The sequence below is a fragment of the Heteronotia binoei genome, chromosome 8 (genome assembly GCF_032191835.1).
Source record: "Heteronotia binoei isolate CCM8104 ecotype False Entrance Well chromosome 8, APGP_CSIRO_Hbin_v1, whole genome shotgun sequence".
Classification (NCBI taxonomy): Eukaryota; Metazoa; Chordata; class Lepidosauria; order Squamata; family Gekkonidae; genus Heteronotia; species Heteronotia binoei.
The window spans coordinates 90,024,026-90,043,858 of NC_083230.1; the positions used below are offsets into that span (position 1 = coordinate 90,024,026).

At 42.9% G+C, this 19,833-nt stretch overlaps 2 protein-coding genes across 2 annotated transcripts in view; both read right to left on the reverse strand.

Annotated features, from left to right (window-relative positions):
* The window catches only part of PWP1 (PWP1 homolog, endonuclein), a 477,381-nt gene that overhangs the window by 100,698 nt on the left and 356,850 nt on the right, over window positions 1-19,833 (reverse strand). The window lies entirely within an intron of this gene.
* ABTB3 (ankyrin repeat and BTB domain containing 3) overlaps window positions 1-19,833 on the reverse strand; it is a 350,728-nt gene that overhangs the window by 59,957 nt on the left and 270,938 nt on the right. Inside the window, exon 5 of the mRNA XM_060245557.1 lies at window positions 12,910-13,062. Coding sequence (XP_060101540.1) covers window positions 12,910-13,062 — 153 coding nt within the window. The remainder of the gene's footprint in view (window positions 1-12,909; window positions 13,063-19,833) is intronic.

The following is a 19,833-nucleotide window of genomic DNA, read 5'->3' on the forward strand; positions in this document are numbered from 1 at the left end:
GTTGTAGGCTGGAACAGTGGAGACTTCTGGAGACATTCACTCTAGCCCAGAACTTGCTATGGGGTTAGGACTGGGCATCAGGAGTACTTTCTGACCAGCTGAAAAAAGTTCTTTGCTACCACAACATATTTTTTTTGTTGCTTCATTTTTAAAAAGGGCTTCATTCATTCCAATGGTCAGATTTGAATTGACTGAAAGCACATGCTGTCAACATAGTATTTTACACAGCACCTACTTTGTGCTGTAGGTGTGATCAGTATCTGCTACATAGTGGTGGTGATGGTGGTGGAGGAGGAGGAGGAAGAAGAAGAAGAATTATGCCCCCTTTCCCCCTGTCTTGAGGAATCTCAAAGTGGCTTACAACCACCTTCTCCCCACAACAGTCACCCTGTGAGGTAGGTGGAGATTGGATTGCAGAACCTATGGACAGGAAGGCTTGGGAAGGACCTCAACAGGGTATAATGTCAGAGTCCACCCTCTAAAGCAGCTAGGACAACTATTGTCTGGAGATCAGTTACAATTTTGATAGATCACCAGACCCCACTTGGAGGCTGGCAACCATATAACAAGGGCCATTTCACACATTAAGGACACAATCAATACTGCTTCTAAGCAGTGGAGTCTTGTGAGCAAAAATTCTAATTTCTGAGCTACTAGTATTAAAGTTGTGAGCGAGTGATTTAGTTACTGAATAAATTAGTTTGCCATCCTTCCTGACTAAGACAAAAATGTGTGAGCTGGAGGCTAAGAAACTGTGAGGTAGCTCACACTAACTCAGCTTAGAGAGAACACTGGCTCAGTCAGTCACTGTCTCTGTGTGTGTGTACATGAGGGGCATCCGCATAAAGTACCAGAATGTATTAATGTCCGTTGGCGATCCCATTCCATATGCATAGCTGCATTGTGTATATAAATGGCAGAAAATTAACAAGCCTGTTCAAACTAGCAGAATTTCCTTGTTAGCTTTCTGATTACCTGTGAAAGAAATACCTACTCTGTGCATTAGGGCATCTACCCTGCAATTAATTGCAGTGCTCTTAACAGGAGGGATCCTCAGTTCCTATTGATTTACTGGCAATTTGTCTGTGCTCTTAGCTCACAACGCCAGCTTTTGGAAGCAAGCAAACTGAGGAAGCTGTGTAACAACTGTTCACATCTTCCTATTCAAAACATTAATTTGAAGAAAGATCCCCCCCCCCCCACCAAAAAAATATATGTAGATATTTCTACATCAATAGCTTCTTGGAATATTCAGGTTGCATAAAGTTACTGTTTACATGGACGTCAGCAGATTCTCAATAAATCTAAGGAGGTATTTTGCAGTTAACTTATCTGTTCCCTCTTGTTAAATAGCATGTACATCCTTCCTGGATTGCAGTGAAAAGCATTAGAACAGATCTCCATTGATCACTCAGTGACAGTTGTAAAACAAAAATGATATTTAGGAACAATTTTTTCAAGAAGCATTAGGGTTGCCAGGTCTGTGTTGGTAAATACCTGGAAACTTTGGGGGTGGAGCCAAAAGAGGGCAGGGTTTGGGGAGGGGCCTCAGCACAGTACAATGCCATAGAGTCTACCCTTCAAAGCAGCCATTTTCTCTAGGGGAGCTGATCTCTGCCAGCTGGAGATGTTGTAAAAGTGGGAGATCTCTAGGCCTCAACTGGAGGCTGGCAATCCTAAGAAGCATCAAGATAACAGAGCTGGCAGGGGATAATCAAAATCTGCAGCAATTTCTAGTTTCTAAAATCCATTGGTGTGTGTATGTGTGCGGAGATAGCAGGCAATATTGGTTTATCTGTTTATTTAAAACATTTTTATGTTGCTCTTCCATCTGATCAGGGGTTCACAAGGTGGCAAACATAAAGAACATTACATATAAAACATTAAGCAATTAAAAGACAGCTGAAATTATAAAATAATTCAATTAAACACATAAAATGAGCAACGCTAGAAGGAGGGTCAGTAACTGTTATTGAGGGTATGTCAGACAAAATAAACTTCTTCACCTAATGGTGAAAGACACCAACAGAGAGCAACAGTTTCCCTGAGGAGTGAGTTCTAAAGTTTTGGTGCTACAATGGAGAAGGTTCCCTAGAATCGCTATCTAAATCAAGCATGTTTGCCATTTTGATATGGTTCATATTTACTAGTGCACATAAAATATTTTATATGTATACTTCTTAAAAGTTATGTTGTATTCCACTTGGGATACTTCACATGGAAAATATAATCTATGCTTAGTAAAAATGCATAAATAAATCCTACTACCAGGGCAGTTTAATATATTGGACAAGATCCCCATAAATGCCTAGTCCTTAATCCTGCACCTCACACTAAGGTTGTCAAGTCTGGGTTGGGAAATACCTGAAGATTTTTGAAGGGAAAGCCTGAGGAGGGCAGGATTTGGTGAGGGGAGGGACTTCAATGAGGTATAATACCACGGAGTCCGTTATCCAAAGTGGCCATTTTTTCCAGGTGAAATTATCTCTGTCATCTGGTGATCAGTTGTAACAAAAGAGATCTCCAGCCACCACCTGGAGGTTGGCAGCCCTACCCTACATTGACTCCATCTTCTCATAATGTATGAAATGGTCCTTATTACTGAATACTCATCAGATTCTGATAACATTTACAGAATTTTGTTATTGGTGTAAAATAATATACTAGGACAGGGGTGGCCAAACTTGCTTAACATAAGAGTCACATAGAATAAATGTCAGATGGTTGACAGCCACAAGACATGAACAAATATTATACCCATGTATTTATTAAAACTCTTAATACTTTCTTTGCACAGAAAAATAAAATACATCTGTATGCACTTTACAACACAACCATGCTAGGAGACTTTTTTTTAAAACTGGGAATAACATTCACCCTAAGACCAGTATAGGGAAAGGTTAGGAAATTATTTTTGGCACCAGTGGGAGAAAGAAACACATATGTATCATATAAACCACTGAGCACCAATTGTATAATTATGCATCTTTCTTTGCCTTGACACCAAGGTTAGTACATATAGCTCCTACAAGAGCTATGAAACAAAAGGGGAATCTTACACCACCCTCTTTAATTCCTTCCCTTCTTCCAGTGGCTCCCTTGGCTCCTGCACTCTCCTTCCCTACTCTAGGTCTCTGGGTAACCTCTGTGGTAGAGGAGAAGAGCTTGCAAGCCTGCCTATTACCCCCCTCCTTCACACATGGTGGAAGTAGTTGCCTACCTATGGGGTCAGCACTCAGAGGCTGACTGAGGTCCCGATGCTAAGCATGCTTACTTGAGAGTAAGCCTGCATTAAGTTCCTCAACCTCTGGGAGCCATACAATATGTGTGAAAAAGCCACATGTGGCTCCCAAGCCACTGTTTGACCACCCCTGTACTTGGAGCATGAGCTTTAAAAGTTGGAAGTCCATGCTTTAAATCTCAATGCGGACAGAACTTAATAGCTGGTCTTAGGCAAACCACTATCTCTTAGGCTCCCCCCCGCTCCCACTTGCATTCCCCATCTGAAATACAGGAATAGTAATACTTTGCTATGTTGCAGTGTTGTTGAGAAGAGTTAATGGATGAATGTGAAGCCCTTTATGTAGCTCTTGCCATAAGAACAGATATTATGTAATTATTACTACACTGCTGTGCTCCCTTTACTTAAAAATGGGAGGAAAAGGTGCGAGAGAAGTGCTTTCTGTTTGCATGCTATTTGTGGGCACAGGAGAAAGTGCTTACTCACCATAACAATCCTATAGACATTTTCTTCATGGCTATTGTGGGCAAATGTAGCTGTTTACAACTTAGGCAGTCAGCAGTTGGAAAGAAGTGATATGTGCACATAAAACTAGGGTTGCCAGCTCCAAGTTGAAAAATACCTAGAGATCGAAGGGCAGAGCCTAAGGAGGGCTGGATTTGGGGATGGGAGGGATTTTAACAGAGCATAACACTACAGAATCCATCTGGAAAAGCAGACAATTTCTCCAGGTGAACTGATCTCTATCACTTAGGTTTGCTAGGTCCCTCAGCTGAGCGGGCGGGCGGGCAGGCGGGGGATGGGGGTGGGGTGCAGTTACTGGGCAGGAAGGAAGAAGCAGGAAATAAACACAACATTCCTATATCACTTACAGGGGATGTTGGGGGTGGTGCTCTGGTTTGTGGGCAAAGATCTATGATAGAATTAAGCTTCAAACCATAGTTTTGGCCCAAAACCAGAGCATCACACACACACACCCCTGATGTCACTAACGTGCCTATGTCACTTTTGGGTGACACAGGCACATCACATTTACTTTCAGTTTCATTCCTGTCTTTTTTTTGCAGGGGGGCATAATGTTTCCCAGTTTCTGATAGCCCTAACCAGGGGCAGAGGCTCCAAGCCAGGGGATCCCCACCCCCAGCTGGGGACTAGTAACCCTACTATCACCTGGATATCCTTCGTAATCCCAAGAGATCTCCAGCTACAACCCGGAGATTAATAACCCTAGCCAGGGTTTCCAGATCCCTCCACCGGTGGAGGTGGGAGTTCCCTGATGCCAGGCCCTGCCCCCAAGTCATTGAATGGCTAGCCAGCAGGGGAATTAACAGAAGAAAGAGGAAAGCTCAGACCACATTGCTGGCATCACACAAGAAATGACATAATCATGTCAGTGACATGGGCAGTGCTCAGATATCTGGGCAAAAACTTTATGGTAGAAGGTTTTTTTTAAATGATAGAATTTTTGCCCAAATATCAGAGAGTTGCATGGACATCAATGGCATGCTGGCATCACATACTGTTGTAACCCAGCAATGTTGCAATGCTGGCAACAAGGTCTGGGCCTTCCTCTTTCTCCTGGTAAGCCCTCCCCCATACTCTACCTGTTTCCAGATGGACCTGGCAACCCTAACATAAAACCCTATTTTATATTCTCTATTGGGGGAGGGGGACAGGGTTACTGCCTTCATTTGTCAGGTGGTAGAATCAGACACCATGATGACAACTTCACACACAAGTCAATGCTGTACGTAAAGCGGGACAATGCTCTAACATAACAATCTTGAACTGCAGCTGTTCTCAACTTTCCTTGTGCAATGCCTGGTCTTTACTCAGAGGAATGCTGAGGTGGCAAACAGCACACAGTAAATCTCATTAGCTGGATTTGCAATGGACCATATCGAAAACAGAATGAACATGCTAAAACAAAAACACAAAACTGTAGAGCAGGAATAAACATGATTAAGCTTGGATCTGTGTTTGTATTGCGGTCAAAACTATTTCATAAGATTAGGGCATAAAAGGAGCAGCATAGTATATGCATTACACACTCTGTAACATTAAGATGCATTGTAATCCTAATACAGAAGTGAATGGAGGGGAGAAGAGCCAACACTAATTCTTCCTTATTAGTGTTCAATGCTAGGTTGGCAAAAGAGTATGAGATTCCCATCATGAAACCTGTATGTGGTCTTATAAGTATTCAAATCCTCTTTATCCTCTAGAATCATCTGGGCTGAAGGTCTACTGAGTTTTTTCAAGGAGTCTGTCCGCAGCCATAAACTGGGTTGGCATTTTTGTACCTAATTATGGCAGCAGTCATGTTTGGCATTAGAGGATTTGTCAAAATTTGGGATGAGGACAAGGACACTCAAGGAGACAAGCATATGAAAGTGGTGCTGGATCTAATTAGATGGGGAAAATATCTTGCATTATGATCCAGCCCTCTAAAAGAATGCTTGCTTCTCCATCCCATCTAGCACATTTTAAATAACTAATGTTATAAATGGCTTCTTTAGAACCTTACTTGTTCTTCTAAGCCCAATCTATATCTGTTCTACATATTACTAAATTCCTATACAAAAGGACATTTCTAGAAAGTAATAGGCAAGAAATCTGAATGCACATCTTAACATGTGACCATGAAGTGTTTTGCTGTACATAGCTGACCATAGCTCTCAATATACATATACTGGGATGGATCCAAACCATGAGGTTGAATTCAGAAGCACCCTTCAACTCACAGAGGGAAATTATTCCATCAGCAGAAAGCATCTTTGGATCCAATCCTGTAGTTTGGAGCCAATCTATAGCGTGCACACTGGAAACAGCCCACATGTAACAGGATCACATTATGATCTATACACAGTTTATGCCCTGACCGGGATGACCCATGCTAACCCAATCGTGTCAGATCTCAGAACTAAGTAGGGTCAGCTCTGGTTAGTGCTTGGCAGGCACTGGCAAACCACCTCTGTAGGTCCCTTGCCTTGAAAACCCTTATAGGGTTGTCAGGTCCAACTCAGGAAATATCTGGGGACTTTGGGGGGGGGGGGGGGGTAGAGCCAGGAGCAAGGTTATGACAAGTACTATTGAACTCCAAAGAGATGGGGGCACCTTCTTTTGGGGCTCACAGAATTGAATCCCCTGGTTCAATCTTTTTGAAACTTAGGGAGTTTTTTGAGGAGAGGCACCAGTTGCTATGCTGAAAAGATGGTACCTCTATCTCAAAAAACAGCCCCCCAAGCTCCAGATCCCCATGGATTGATTCTCCCTTATACGCTATGGGGAGCGGTCTCCATAGGGCATAATGGAGTGCCCAGCAGACATTCAATCCCCCCCCCCAACTTTCTGATAACTCTTAAGTGAGGGGAGGGCCTCCAAACCAGGGATCCTCTACCCCCAACTAAGGATTGACAACCCTAAAAAAACAGGTTGCTTACCTGTAATTGATTATCTTCTTTGAGGAGTCTGTATATAGCTGGGTATATAACTAGGGACTAGCAACCCTAAAACTCTATGGTGTTGCCATAAGTTAGCTGTGACTCGATGACACTTTCCATCAGTACCACCACAGTTCTGACAAGTGTATATCTGATTAGAGTAGCCATAGATGAGGTAAAGGACTCCTACCTGAGATCCCAGGAGACTCACTGCCAGTCACAGTAGATAACAGATGGATGGACTGACTCAGTGTAAGGAAGTATAATATAGTGGGTTCTTAGGCATCGAAGAGGCGAGGTGGTAGTGAATAACAGCTCTTTATTTGGCACAGCATTGTAGATGGCTGCCCAGTAAAGACTGAGACTGGGCCAATAGGGCCAAACATATATACAACTCCTGGTCCCCATGCAAGGATGTTATTGGAACATTCAAACCGGCGGGGGCTTGTGATTGGTGTAGGGCAGCAGAGATTTGGATCCTGCTGCACATTGTTCCCAAGTCCCCAAGCTCAGTCCATATGGCTCCAATGAGCCAGGCAGGAACACCCATTAGTCTTCAATTGAGTTCACATACATAACAGGGAGTTTCATGTTTTGTTTAAGAATGAGCCTGTTTCACATATGTTCTGTGTGTAGAAGGTCTCAGGTTCAATCCCAGCATCTCAAGTTAAAAGGAGCAAGTAATAACTGAGGATTATTTCAAGCAGAGGAATGGCAGCTAATGTTATGGACCCAATTTGTTTTTAGGACAAATTACTCCTCTTGAGTTCCAAATATAAGACTCCAAGACTCCAGAGGTCCAGAGCCACACTGTTTTTTATGGCTGCTACCACACAGAAGCTTTGCCCTAGTTTCATGGCTAAACTAGAACAGGCATTTTTGGAGCACCCATGGGATGTGATCCCCTAAATGCCTCTTATGTTTCTCGTCCCTTTGGTGAAATCTTTCCAAAAACCTCAGTTGGTATGATATTTTGTGGGAAACTCCTTTGCACACCGTGTAGATGAGAAGATACACATTTTCCCCCAGATCTCACCCACATCAGTGCCATTTTTATTGCCTCCTGTGACAGCTATCCCTCCCTCCGCCTGCACCACTACAGGACTTCTTAAAATCAGTAGGTGACATATTGCAATATCACTAAGCTACAGCAATATGTCAATCACCGACAGAAGGAACACATAAAAGCCTTGGTGTGAGGATGAAGTCTATATCGATATACCAGAAAAATGTATACTTGGGTTGCACAGGAGTTCAAATCACATGAATAAAGCTCGCTAAGTATTATATCTGCAAAATAAACAGACTCTATTTTTGTTTGAACATTTGAAACCATTTTTTGTGCATCCTTTTACAGCTGCAACTATATTAGCCACCACTGGAGGTCTTCAGTTTCTTAAAACTGGACTTTAAATGTGAGGAAACATTTATTACAAGGACTTCAGAATGCCATTATACCCCCAAACAACCCTGTGAAGGGTTGCAGTCCAAATTATATGCCTTTGACTACCATCTGATCTTCAGTGTTCTGTAGAGATCTGTACCTGGGGATTTCTCAAATGTAAACCCAACACTATAGATACTGTCACCATCACACTAGCAATAGATTTATCTGCAAAAGATCTTCCAGCAGTACTTTAGTACTAAAATAGAAGCAAGGGGAGCAAGTACAACAGCAAGAGAAAAGCTATACACCAAAGCTCTCTCTTTGCAAATCACTGCACAACCAATGTTGTGGGGGAGGAAGATAAAAAAGATTGTGAGCCACTCTGAGACTCTGAGATTTGGGGTGGAGGGTGGGATAGAAATCCAATATCATCATCATCATCAAGATCCTTGTTTTATAATTTCTTGCATCTACCAACATGACATGGTTGCTATGAGCAGATCTGGGGGGGGGGAGGGGGGAACCCAGAGACATCTGCTTTGTCTTGTGGAATTGTGATGCTCCTGGAATAATAAATGATCTGGTAAACAGCAGCAACACCACAGTGAGCAACACGTGCCCAAATAGCTGCCAAATCCTTGTGTATTTTAAGCTGCCCTTCATAGAGGAGAAGGTTATACATTGATTCCTATGCCTATCTCTTGCACAGAATGTCCAAAATTTGAACCTTGACATTGGCCCAGACAGGCCACAGTATCTTGGATCATTATGCATGACTCCTGGACCATAACTGGACCTCGACTCTTGGATTTGCCCTGAACCTGCTTCAGTCACTGACTTTGTGTATGACCTAGGGACTGGACTCTGACCATGCTACACCAGACTGTGCCTGCACATCGGCTAGCTCACACCTTGGATGCGCTCTGTGCCCCATCTGCTCCAGGACAGCCCCAAGCAAAGAGGAACTTTAAAGCACCTCAAGCTGGACTTGGAAACTAATAGTGAACCAATGCAAAGACTGCAAAATAGGTGTGATAGGTTCCTGTGGCCCACCCCACTCACATGGCTTGCTGCAGTTTGTAGAAACTGAAGTTTCTGAACTGTCTTCAAGGTCAACCCTGGTGCAGAGCATGTTACAGTAGTCAAGCCAGCATATGTTCCACTTGCAAATCATGATATTCATAATGTATTTCAGAGACTGCCAAGATTCACATATAAAATCCAAGAGAGTCTGCATATTCACCATAAAACTGTTTTTTTTAAAAAAATGATGTAAGTCAGAGGAAGAGAGCAGAGCTTGCTAAAATTCTGAACAATGTAAAGTGGACAGCAAGATAGTTTTTTCTCTCTATTCACAAAGTAGCAGAACTTGGCAGCACTCAAAAAAAGCTGACAATCAGTAAAGTTAGGATACGCAAAAGAAAATCCTCTTTTGCACAATACAAAATTAACTGATGGATTTCACTCCCACAGTATGTAAGGGCGACTACAAATGTTGATGGTTTTATAAAGAGATCAGATAAATTCATAGATGGGAGGTCTACCAATAGCTGTTAGCTATGATGGCTGAATGAACCTCAAAGTTCAGAGGAGTGTACCTCTGAATACCAGTTGCCAGGGAAACTGTGGCAGCAAAAAGGTAATACTTTGATTTTAGGACTGGTGCCTTAAAAAACCCCTCTATGAATATGCTAAATATGGCATATATCTAAGAAATAGCCATTTTTAATTTGAATCATATTCCTTATAAATGGAGCCTGTGAATCTACCCATTGTTCATAAACTTACTGTTCAGAAGATTGGAAACTACTTATACAGATCAACTTGATGAAGAAGAAGGTGAAGAAGATGATGTTATTGGATTTATATCCCACCCTCCACTCCTAATCTCTGAGTCTCAGAGTGGCTCACAATCTCCTTTATCTTCCTCTCCCACAACAGACACCCTGTGAGGTGGGTGGGGCTGAGAGGGTTCTCACAGCAGCTGCCCTTTCAAAGACAACCTCTGCCAGAGCTATGGCTGACCCAAGTGTCAAGCATGATATTTCTGAGTATTAATTTAGTATGCATTTTGTGTTCATACTTCCCCCCTCCTCCTTCCTATTATCCCTCTTTTCTGAATAAAGATCTCTCTTCAAAGTTCCCCCACCTGTGGGCTCTCAAGAATGCAGGATATGCAAGTAATCTTCCAATTGTAAAGCAGAAGTACCTCTCCCCCGAGTTCCCATACATATCAGCAAGTCAGGAATGTGTGGGAACCGAGAGATGTTATAGTATCCAAATGGGTAGTTGATAGTATGCTTTGAACCTTCTATGCAATTCACATCTGTATGTTATGTTTTGAAGCTATCTGAACTTTGTCTTTGAAGTAGCCTTTAAGATGCCATGCTATGTAACATTCTGTATCACTTCCAAGGTATCATTCCTTAGACAAGTGTTGGATTATCAATAAAACGAGTTTTTGATTTAAACAATAGCTCGATTATTTGAAATACTGATGCTTGACACCAAGGACATTCCAGCAGGTGCAAGTGGAGGAGTGGGGAATCAAACCCAGTTCTCCCAGATAAGAGTCCGCACACTTAACCACTACACCAAACTGAAGCCAGTGTGGTTTAGTGTTTAGAGTATCAGAATAGAATCTGGAAAGCCCAGGTTTGAATCCCTGCTCTGCCATAGTAGCTTACTGGGTGACCTTAGGCTAGTCATCAGCTTGAATTACGTCGCAGAGTTGTTGTAAAAATAAAACACAAAAGGGAGGAATGCTGCTCTGAGTCCCACAGGAGACAAAACCATGGTAGTACCTGCCTGTTTTCCTTTATATCTTTTCATACACACTTTAAAAAAAAATGACATTGAAGAGATTCTGAAATATTCCTGAAGAGACTAGCCCTGTCTCGCCCAGCAGGCCCACCACAGTAATGATCCTGTTGCTGATACAAGTGCCAAGTATCCAAGATGCTGAAAACTCTATTGAAGGTTCTTGTACAGTATCTTCTGGAAGATCTATGGGAAGCTCCAATTCATATCAGGACTGCAGAGAGAAGATTTATTCTCATTCTGGTGCCTGTATGCTCCCCCTCAAAAGGCACATATCCGTTCAAATAGGCTGGTTTGAGGTAAAGAAATTGATGTGAGGAGAAACAGTTAAAATCTTCCCTCCCATAGCAATGTGGTCCCCATCAGGGTTTCCTACTACACCCTTTTACAATTAGGGTTGTCAGCTCTCAGCTGGAAATAACTGATGATTTGGGAGGGGGATAGTGCCTGAGGTGGGTGGGAGTTGGGAAAGGAAGAGACCTCAGCAGGGTACAAAGCCATAGAGTCCATCCTCCAAAGCAGCCATTTTCTCTAGGGGAAGTTATCTGGAGATCAATAGTGATAGCAGGAGATCTCCAGATGCCACCTGGAGTTGGCAGCCCTCTTTACAATGGACAAACATGCAGATGATCCAGTTGCTGATCTTACAACAATTCACCTGTTTCATCACTACAATGCATTGTGGTAAATGTAAAGACTACCAGGCAGTATATGAAATATAGAAGCCTTTGGTTTTAGTTTTGCTAGCTTGCTGTATAAGTTAAATAGTGACTACTGAAAAGAATCAATCAAACAAGATTTGCTGGGGCTTCAGTGATGCATAAATATATGTGAGAAGCCGAGCTAAATGCAACAAAAAGAAAAAGAAAAAAACCCACCCCGCCTGTGGGCCGTGAGACCAAAAGTACAAAAATTAAGAGGAGGTACAAAGTTATATCTATTACATGAATAATGCACTGAAAGGTTCATTCCTCTAAGGTACCTCTTATTTTGAGGGACTTCTATCAGGTTCATCGGTATAGGCATGCTGCCCATGCCTAGCTTGACACAGAATGCCGTATGCTTCCAAACAGCACAAGAAGCACAGACTACTTTTGCCTTGCAGCAAGAAACATCTGAACTTGCGCTGTGTAGGCTGCTATAGCAAGGGATACACATACAATCCACTTCTCATACGAGAAGATATTTTGCAAAAGATTGTTAAAGCTGATAGGAAAAAAATAATATAGGTCGTTGGGTTGATATTCTAAGGCAGAGATGAACATCAGCTCTTCTGCGCTCAGGAGCTACTCCACAACTGGAGGACTAATTTCTGCTTTCACAGGTCCATAATGTTGAAGCACAAGTCATTCCCAATTAGCAGTAAAAACAAACATTTCTCCCATTCTGTAAGTATGCATTGAAGCCCAGTGCTTTTGTCTCTACGTGTACACAGCTGTATCAAGCTTTTCTTCAAAGTATATAAAACATGCATAAATCCACATTTACAGCAAGATTAGGAAATTACTGGCCATTCCTCACTTATTGTACTAAAATATTATGCCATGCCTTTAGCAGCAAAACCTACTTCCCAAAACCTACTTCAGCAGAATCTTACAGCAGGAGCTGAAGGTACTTCTTGGTGCGAAGATGCTATTTAAACTGCAACAGAGAATGAAGCGAAGCCAGTTTTACAGCCTTTTAAATAACACCTTCGAATTCTGCACAGCGAGACAGAGATAATTAGGTGAGCACTTCAGTCTCTCATTAGGAAAACAGCATCCGATGGCAAAGGTGGTGGCGGGGGGGGGGGGAGAGGGATACAAACAGAAGACGAACAAAAAGCTTGACCCAGCTATTTAAACACACAGACATACGAGGCTTGCAGATCCTTACGGAGCTCGGTGAAAGCGATGCAGCTGCTAATTTTACAAGCCAAATGTGCAAAAATAACCCCACCCAGCTTGCACATCTGCACACTGCATCCATACCCGAACTGCCATGTTATTGAAACATATTATTTCTTTGAACCGACTTACTTCAACTGTCGAGGTTCGCAGTCAACTCCCGGCAGCAAGAGTCTGGCTGCTTGCCGTATATCGTCGCTATCCACAGAGAAGCTGCGGCGGTGCCCTGCATGAGCCAGAGCCACTCTTATCCATTCCATCAGAGGTGGCAGCACTATGAAAGGCCTATGAAAAGCAAAGCAGAAGAAGCTGTTTCACTTCTGTTGTAAAACACGCACACAAGCAAACCAGAGTTTACAGTTCCTTTCCTAATGGGCTTCCCCGAAACAGCAAATCCCAAACCTTTTCTCACAATTCTGTGAGTGTTCTTTCCTAGTTTATAGGTGTTTCCTTTGGGGTTTGCAAACATTGCCGTGAATCATAAAACTCAGTGACAACAAAAATAGCTACCAAATGTCTTAAAAATAAAATAAAATAAACCACAGGAGAACATAGCCAAAGCTCCTTTTCCAAACAGAGGTAAGGGTATTTGAGAGAAAGAAGACTATTCCTTCCCTTCCTCAAACTCAAGAGAAGCTTAAAAACTACAGGATGAAATGTTTGCATTTAAATGCGTGTAAATATCAAATTTCTATGTGAGTTTTTAACTGATATTTTAACCCTAACTCCGGCTCAAAAGATGTCTGGTTAGCTACCGCTAGGACCACGGCCTTTTCAGCTCTGGCACCTAACTGTAGAAATGAGTTCCCCATTGAGATCAGGGCCCTGTGAGATCTCTTGCAGTTCCTCAGGACCTGCAAGACGGAACTCTTCTGCCAGACATTTCATTGAAGCCCTTTGCTGGGAGGCCAGTGCCTGCCTGAGCCCCTCCTGCTGTATGCTGTTACGTTGGCCCTAGGATTATTGTTAAGTGACTGAAATTCAATTATTAGTAGTAGGTTTGAACAGACCTAAGGAATCTAGCCATTTGTTTTTACTGCTGTTGTATTGTAGGTTGTAAATTGTTTTATTGATGAATTTTTATGGTTTAATGAAGTTGCTCTATGTTGTTATGCTGCTACCCACCCTGAGCCTGCCTGGGTAGGATGGGTGGGATATAAATCCCAAAATTTAAATTAAATTTAAATTAAAATGGCTGCTGCAGAAGCCAAGCCCCAAAATGGCTGTCACAGGTAGTGAAGTCAGATGTAATACCTCCCTTTTTGCTTTGCAAAAGGATCACAGAAGAGGAATAAAAAGAAATTAAGGAAAGTCTGAGGTGGGGGAGAAAGAGAAGAGGGATTTTTTTTAAAAAAAAGGATGAAGGACAAACGGAACCACACACTAACTAAGGGAATGGGGGTGCTAGTCCTCATGACCCTCCAGTGGCTGCCAGTAGCTGTTAACGCATCTGTGGGAAACACTTTCCTATGAATGAGGGCTGCCAGTAACAAACCATGCCATATAGCAGCATCTACTTTCTGAAAACATTAGTAGGCACCAAAGGGAGTACGCAGGCACCATGGATACCATGGGCACATTGGGGAATGTTGTTCTAGACATTGACTGAAGTGGGGGAGGGGTTCACATCTCCTGGCTAACATGTTGCTTTGTTCTATGTATGAGCCCAGAAAAGTGAATATATTCTCTCTCTGTTCTGTTACTGTCACAGAGGTTAAGACAGATAGAGAGTTAGGGAAAACTCCTGAATGAAATGTAAGAATGCTTACTCTAGATAACTTTGAAATAATTGCTTATTCCTGTTGTAACTTAAGCACTAAAGTACTTCTGTAATATTTGCATTGCCGGTGCAGTGGAGTGTAAACTACTGCTGTGCATCTGCATTTATCAAGATGAAGAATTTTAACTGGTGAAGTTACTGCTGGAATAAGCTATTTCTGCTTGAGAGGTTAGGTCAAGGGTGGCCAAACTTGCTTAACATACGAGCCACATAGAATAAATGTCAGATGTTTAGGAGACACAAGACATGAACAAATATTACACACATGTCTTTATTTAAACTCTTAATACTTTCTTTGCATAGAAATATAAAATACATATGTATGCACTTTACAACACAACCATGCTAGAAAATGCTAGAAAACTGGGAGTAACATTCCCCATAAGACCAGAGAAGAAGAAGATGATGATGATATCGGATTGATATCCCGCCCTATATTCTGGATCTCAGAGTCTCAGAACTGTCACCATCTCCTTTACCTCCCGCCCCCCCCTGCCACAACAGACACCCTGTGAGGTAGAAGGGGTTAAGAGAGCTCTTACTGCAGCTGCCCTTTCAAGGACAACTCCTACAAAAGCTATGGCTGACCCAAGGCCAAAGGAAAAGGTTAGGGAATTATTTTTTGGCACCAGTGGGAGAAGGAAACACACACGTATCACATAAACCAATTACCACCGTTTGCATTGTTATTCATCTCTCTTTGCCTTGACACCAAGGTTAGTAAATACTATAAGAGCTATGAAACTAAGGAGGAACCCTGCGCTGCCCTCTTTAATTCCGTCCCTCCTTCCAATGGCTCCTTTGGCTCTTGCACTCTCTTTCCCACTCTAGGTCTCTGGGTGACCTCTGTGGTAGAGGAGATGAGCCTGCAAGCATGGCTATTTCCCCCTCCTTCTCCACTTCACACACATGGCAGAAATGGTTGCCTACCTATGGGTCAGTGCTCAGCAGCTGACTGAGGTCGCAATGCTAAGCACATTTACTTGAGAGAAAGCCTGCATTAAGTTCCTCCTCAACCACAGGAGCCAAACAATATGTGTGAAAGAGCTGCAGGTGGCTCCTGAGCCTCAGTTTAGCCACCGCTGGGTTAGGTGAAAAGCCATCCTTGCAGAAAGAAAGACAGAAAATTAGACTCTGATGTACTTTGCTATGATTAAAGGATGGAGAGAGACCGTATATTTGTGCTACTTCTGGCTCATATGAATGTGGCAATGTACCAATCATGAAGGAAATGTATGTGTTCTACCCTGTGGTTTAGAAGGTGGGACCATATGAAGACCTTTGCTTTCACTCAGTTGTAATACAATATTTTGTAGACATTGGTGAGGGGTGAACAGGGCTGGACTTTATGGATTTATAATTTCAGCACTAGTATGATCAGCACAACAACTGGAAATCAAAACTTTTCCTGTTAATCATAAAACCCAAGAATAAGGTGTGTGCAACAGACATTCCACACCAAATTCTGCTCATTATTTCACCAAGCCTTGGAAGCCCTGAGGGACTCAATCCTAAACATGTCTACTCAAGCAGATGCTATATCAGGGGTGTCAAACATGCAGTTCAGGGGCTGAATCAGGCCCCCAGAGGGCTCCTATCTGGCCGCCAAGCAACTGGCTGTCATCTGCTTTCTTCTCCCTCTCTCTTGCTTCCTTCTGCATAACAGCTTGCTTTGCAAAGCTTGCTCAATCACACAGGAGCTACAGAGCAAAACCTCTATTTTCTCCATTGGCTGAGACTCCTCCCATGGGGAGGAAGGGGGGAGGAATAGCTTGTTTTGCCAGGCTTTCTCAATCGCACAGCAGAGCTACTGAGCCAAAGCTCTCTTCCTTCTATTGACTGCGGCTTCCCACCCACCCCAGTCTCTGGGAAGAAAGGAAAGAGCTAGATCTTCCTTTGCCCAGTTCCCTGGATCCCATAGGAGAAATACAAAGAATGCACCTTTAAGTCCAATGAGTGCTAACATTTTAAGCATATTTTAAATTTTTAAAAAATATATATTTGTGTTTGTCTGTGTTCTTTATAAAAATTATATCTCTGCTATCTGATCTTAAATAGGTACACAGATGGCCTGGCCTGACATAACTCGGCCCAACCCAACATGGCCCAGCCTAACAAGGTCTCATTTATGTCAGATCCAGCCCTCAAAACAAATGAGTTTGACACCCCTGTGCTATACCACTGAGCCACACCCCCTCCCCTGTATCAGACCAAGGATTTCAGAGGCATGTATTGGTATGGCCACATCTACTCAAGTCTGTTCAATGGGGCTTACTCCCACAAAAGTGTCTTTGGAACTGTACTGTCAGTTTCTTCTCAGATTTTCATTTAGGCAATTCAAAATGTCTAGCCATCTCCTAGAGTTCCTTTCATCAAGTTTCTGATCTTTAAGGCTCTTCAAATTTTCTCCTTGTTTAATTCCTTTCCCCTTTGCATGAAATGTCTTCTGTGCTTCTAGCCTATCATGCAGGCCCCTGTAAATAACTACCTAGAAAGATTCAAACTGACTAGACCAGTTTTATGTGATCCAATTGGCAACCACAGAGCATCTTTTTGACAAACGTGGATTCTGTCTCCCAAGCAGGTGTAAGATTTCTCTCTTTTACGAAGTCATCTCTGAAAGATGAAACAGAGTCACAGGCTGCCTAATGCAATCTTCTTTGTACTCTGGGCTGGAGAAGCTCCTCACATACATGAACTGGAGGGGAAAAGCCTGCTGAATTCTACAAAAAGGTGTTATTAGGCATAATCATCCATTATATTAAGAATGATCAAAACAATTCCATGATACATTTCCTCACATATTTGTACACTGATTTCTCCAGAAGAATATGTATGTGATGCCAAGGGGGATCTCCTCACAATACAGAATAATTCCTCTACATGATTGTAATCATAAGAGGTCCCGAATGCACACCACCCAAAGACAGGCACTGCAGAGGCATTACCTACATTTGTAAAACAGGAGCAAATAGCTCTCTCATGCAGCTGGTATAGAAACTAATACAATAACAAGCAGTGTATTTTTAGGCTATTTTTTCATGCTGAAAACTGGCCACTTCCAATCCATCATGGCAAGGGCTCTTAGTGTTGCCATCTCTAGGTTTGGAAATTCCTGGAGATTTTGGAGTGCAGCTTGGGGATGGGCAGGGTTTGGAGATGGGACAGATCTCAGCAGGGTATAATGCCACAGAGTTCACCATCCAAAGTGGCCATTTTCTTCAGGAGAACTGATCTCTATCATCTGGAAATCAGCTGCAATTCCAGGAGATCTTCAGGCCCAACATGGAGGCTAGCAACCCTATGTCTGGTTCCAATGTATTAGTTGAGCTTATATTATGCCAGCATCACACTGACAGATGGTGTCAGGAACAGTTATGCTTTTATAAACAAAGTGTGGCTTTTTGAAAAATTCTCCCTATTTGCCATCCACTGGCCTTGTTATTTATTTAATGCCTACCACCACTTCATACTAATGATGAACAGCTTCCAGTGCCTTTATGCAACTTACAGACTGGCTGTATCAGTTAAAAAAGACAATTTCATGAACTCCTTAATTTGGACCGACAGTGGTCCTGGTCAATTCTGGAAGAGTAGCTTTAGGAATATATTTTCTAAAAACTTTTAAAAAAACCTTGCTGGAAATATGGTACTGAAAAAGTCTGGTGGATTACAGAAACCCTGATTAGTATTGTATGCTTGTGGCCAAAGGCAGACAAACCATGTTTGGTAGAATCTTTAAACCTCACAGTCTAAAAATTTCATAAATGATACATGGACAAGCAAACAGAACAAGGCTTTTGCTTCAGGAATAGAGGAGAAAAGCAAGAAATAAAGTAAACATCCTCTAGGTATAAAAGATAGTTCTAACTTCTAAAGATTCCACGATCTTAACATTTTATTATTCCAGCTGGAACAACAGAGGAAGGAAGGAAGAAAAACCCTAGAATAAGAAGAGATAAATTAGTTAGATACTTAAAGCTGAAAACATATTCCTTCCATAACACGCAGAGGCATTGGTGGGTAAACGGCAAGAGAACCTACTGGACAGTGCTCATGAGATCATTGATGACAAGCTGTACAATACTGTTCTCTATGCCTGTGGCAGGCTGCAAAATTAATGTAGAAGGTCTCAAATGGGCATCATCCCCTTGGGGTCAGGTCTATTGACATCTGAAGAAGGTACAAGAAAGCATATAATCCCTAGGCAGTTTCAGCATTTCTCCCTTCACCAGCCAAGAGTTTGGTAGTTTTATTTATTTATTTATTTATTTATTTATGCTATAATTTATATCCCGCCCTTCCCACAGAGTGGCTCAGGGCGGCTCACAACAACGACAAAACAATAAAACAAGGTACAAAGTTAATACATTTAAAAGTCAAAACATTTAAAAAACCTAAAAACATTAAAATCTTAACATTAAAACTATCCAGTATATTTCACTAAAATCTGATAAGCTACATTTATCTAGTCGGCATAAGCTAACCGGAAGAGGGTTGTCTTACAGGCCCTGCGGAACTGAGTAAGATCCCGCAGGGCCCTCACCTCTTCCGGCAGCTGGTTCCACCATGTGGGGGCCATTATAGAAAAGGCCCTGTCTCTGGTTGTCTTGAGACGGACTTCCTTGGGCCCGGGGATGGTGAGAAGGTTTTGAGTCCCAGACCTCAGTACTCTCTGGGGAATGTGTGGGGAGAGACGGTCCTTCAGGTAGGCAGGTCCCAGGCCATATAGGGCTTTAAAGGTAATGACCAGCACCTTGTACCGGACTCGGTATGTTATTGGAAGCCAGTGCAGAGCCCGAAGGCCCGGCCGGATGTGCCCCCACCTTGGGAGGCCCAATAACAGCCGGGCCGCGGCGTTCTGCACCAGCTGCAATTTCCGGGTCCGGCACAGGGGCAGCCCCATGTAGAGGGCATTGCAGTAATCCAATCTCGAGGTGACCGTAGCATGGATCACTGTTGCTAGGTCGTCGCGGTCCAGGAAGGGGGCCAACTGCCTTGCCGTCTAAGATGAAAGAACGCGGACTTGGCAGTGGTTGCTATCTGAGCCTCCATCTTTAGGGACGGCTCCAACAGCACCCCCAGGCTCTTGACCCTGTCCGCCGCCGTCAGCGGCGCACCGTCAAAAGTCGGCAGGGGGATTTCCCCCCCCCCGGTCCACGACGGCCCAAACAGAGGACCTCTGTCTTCGCAGGATTCAGTCTCAGTCCACTCCGTCTGAGCCACTCAGCCACGGCCTGCAATGCCCGATCTAGTTTTTCTGGGGCGGAGACTGG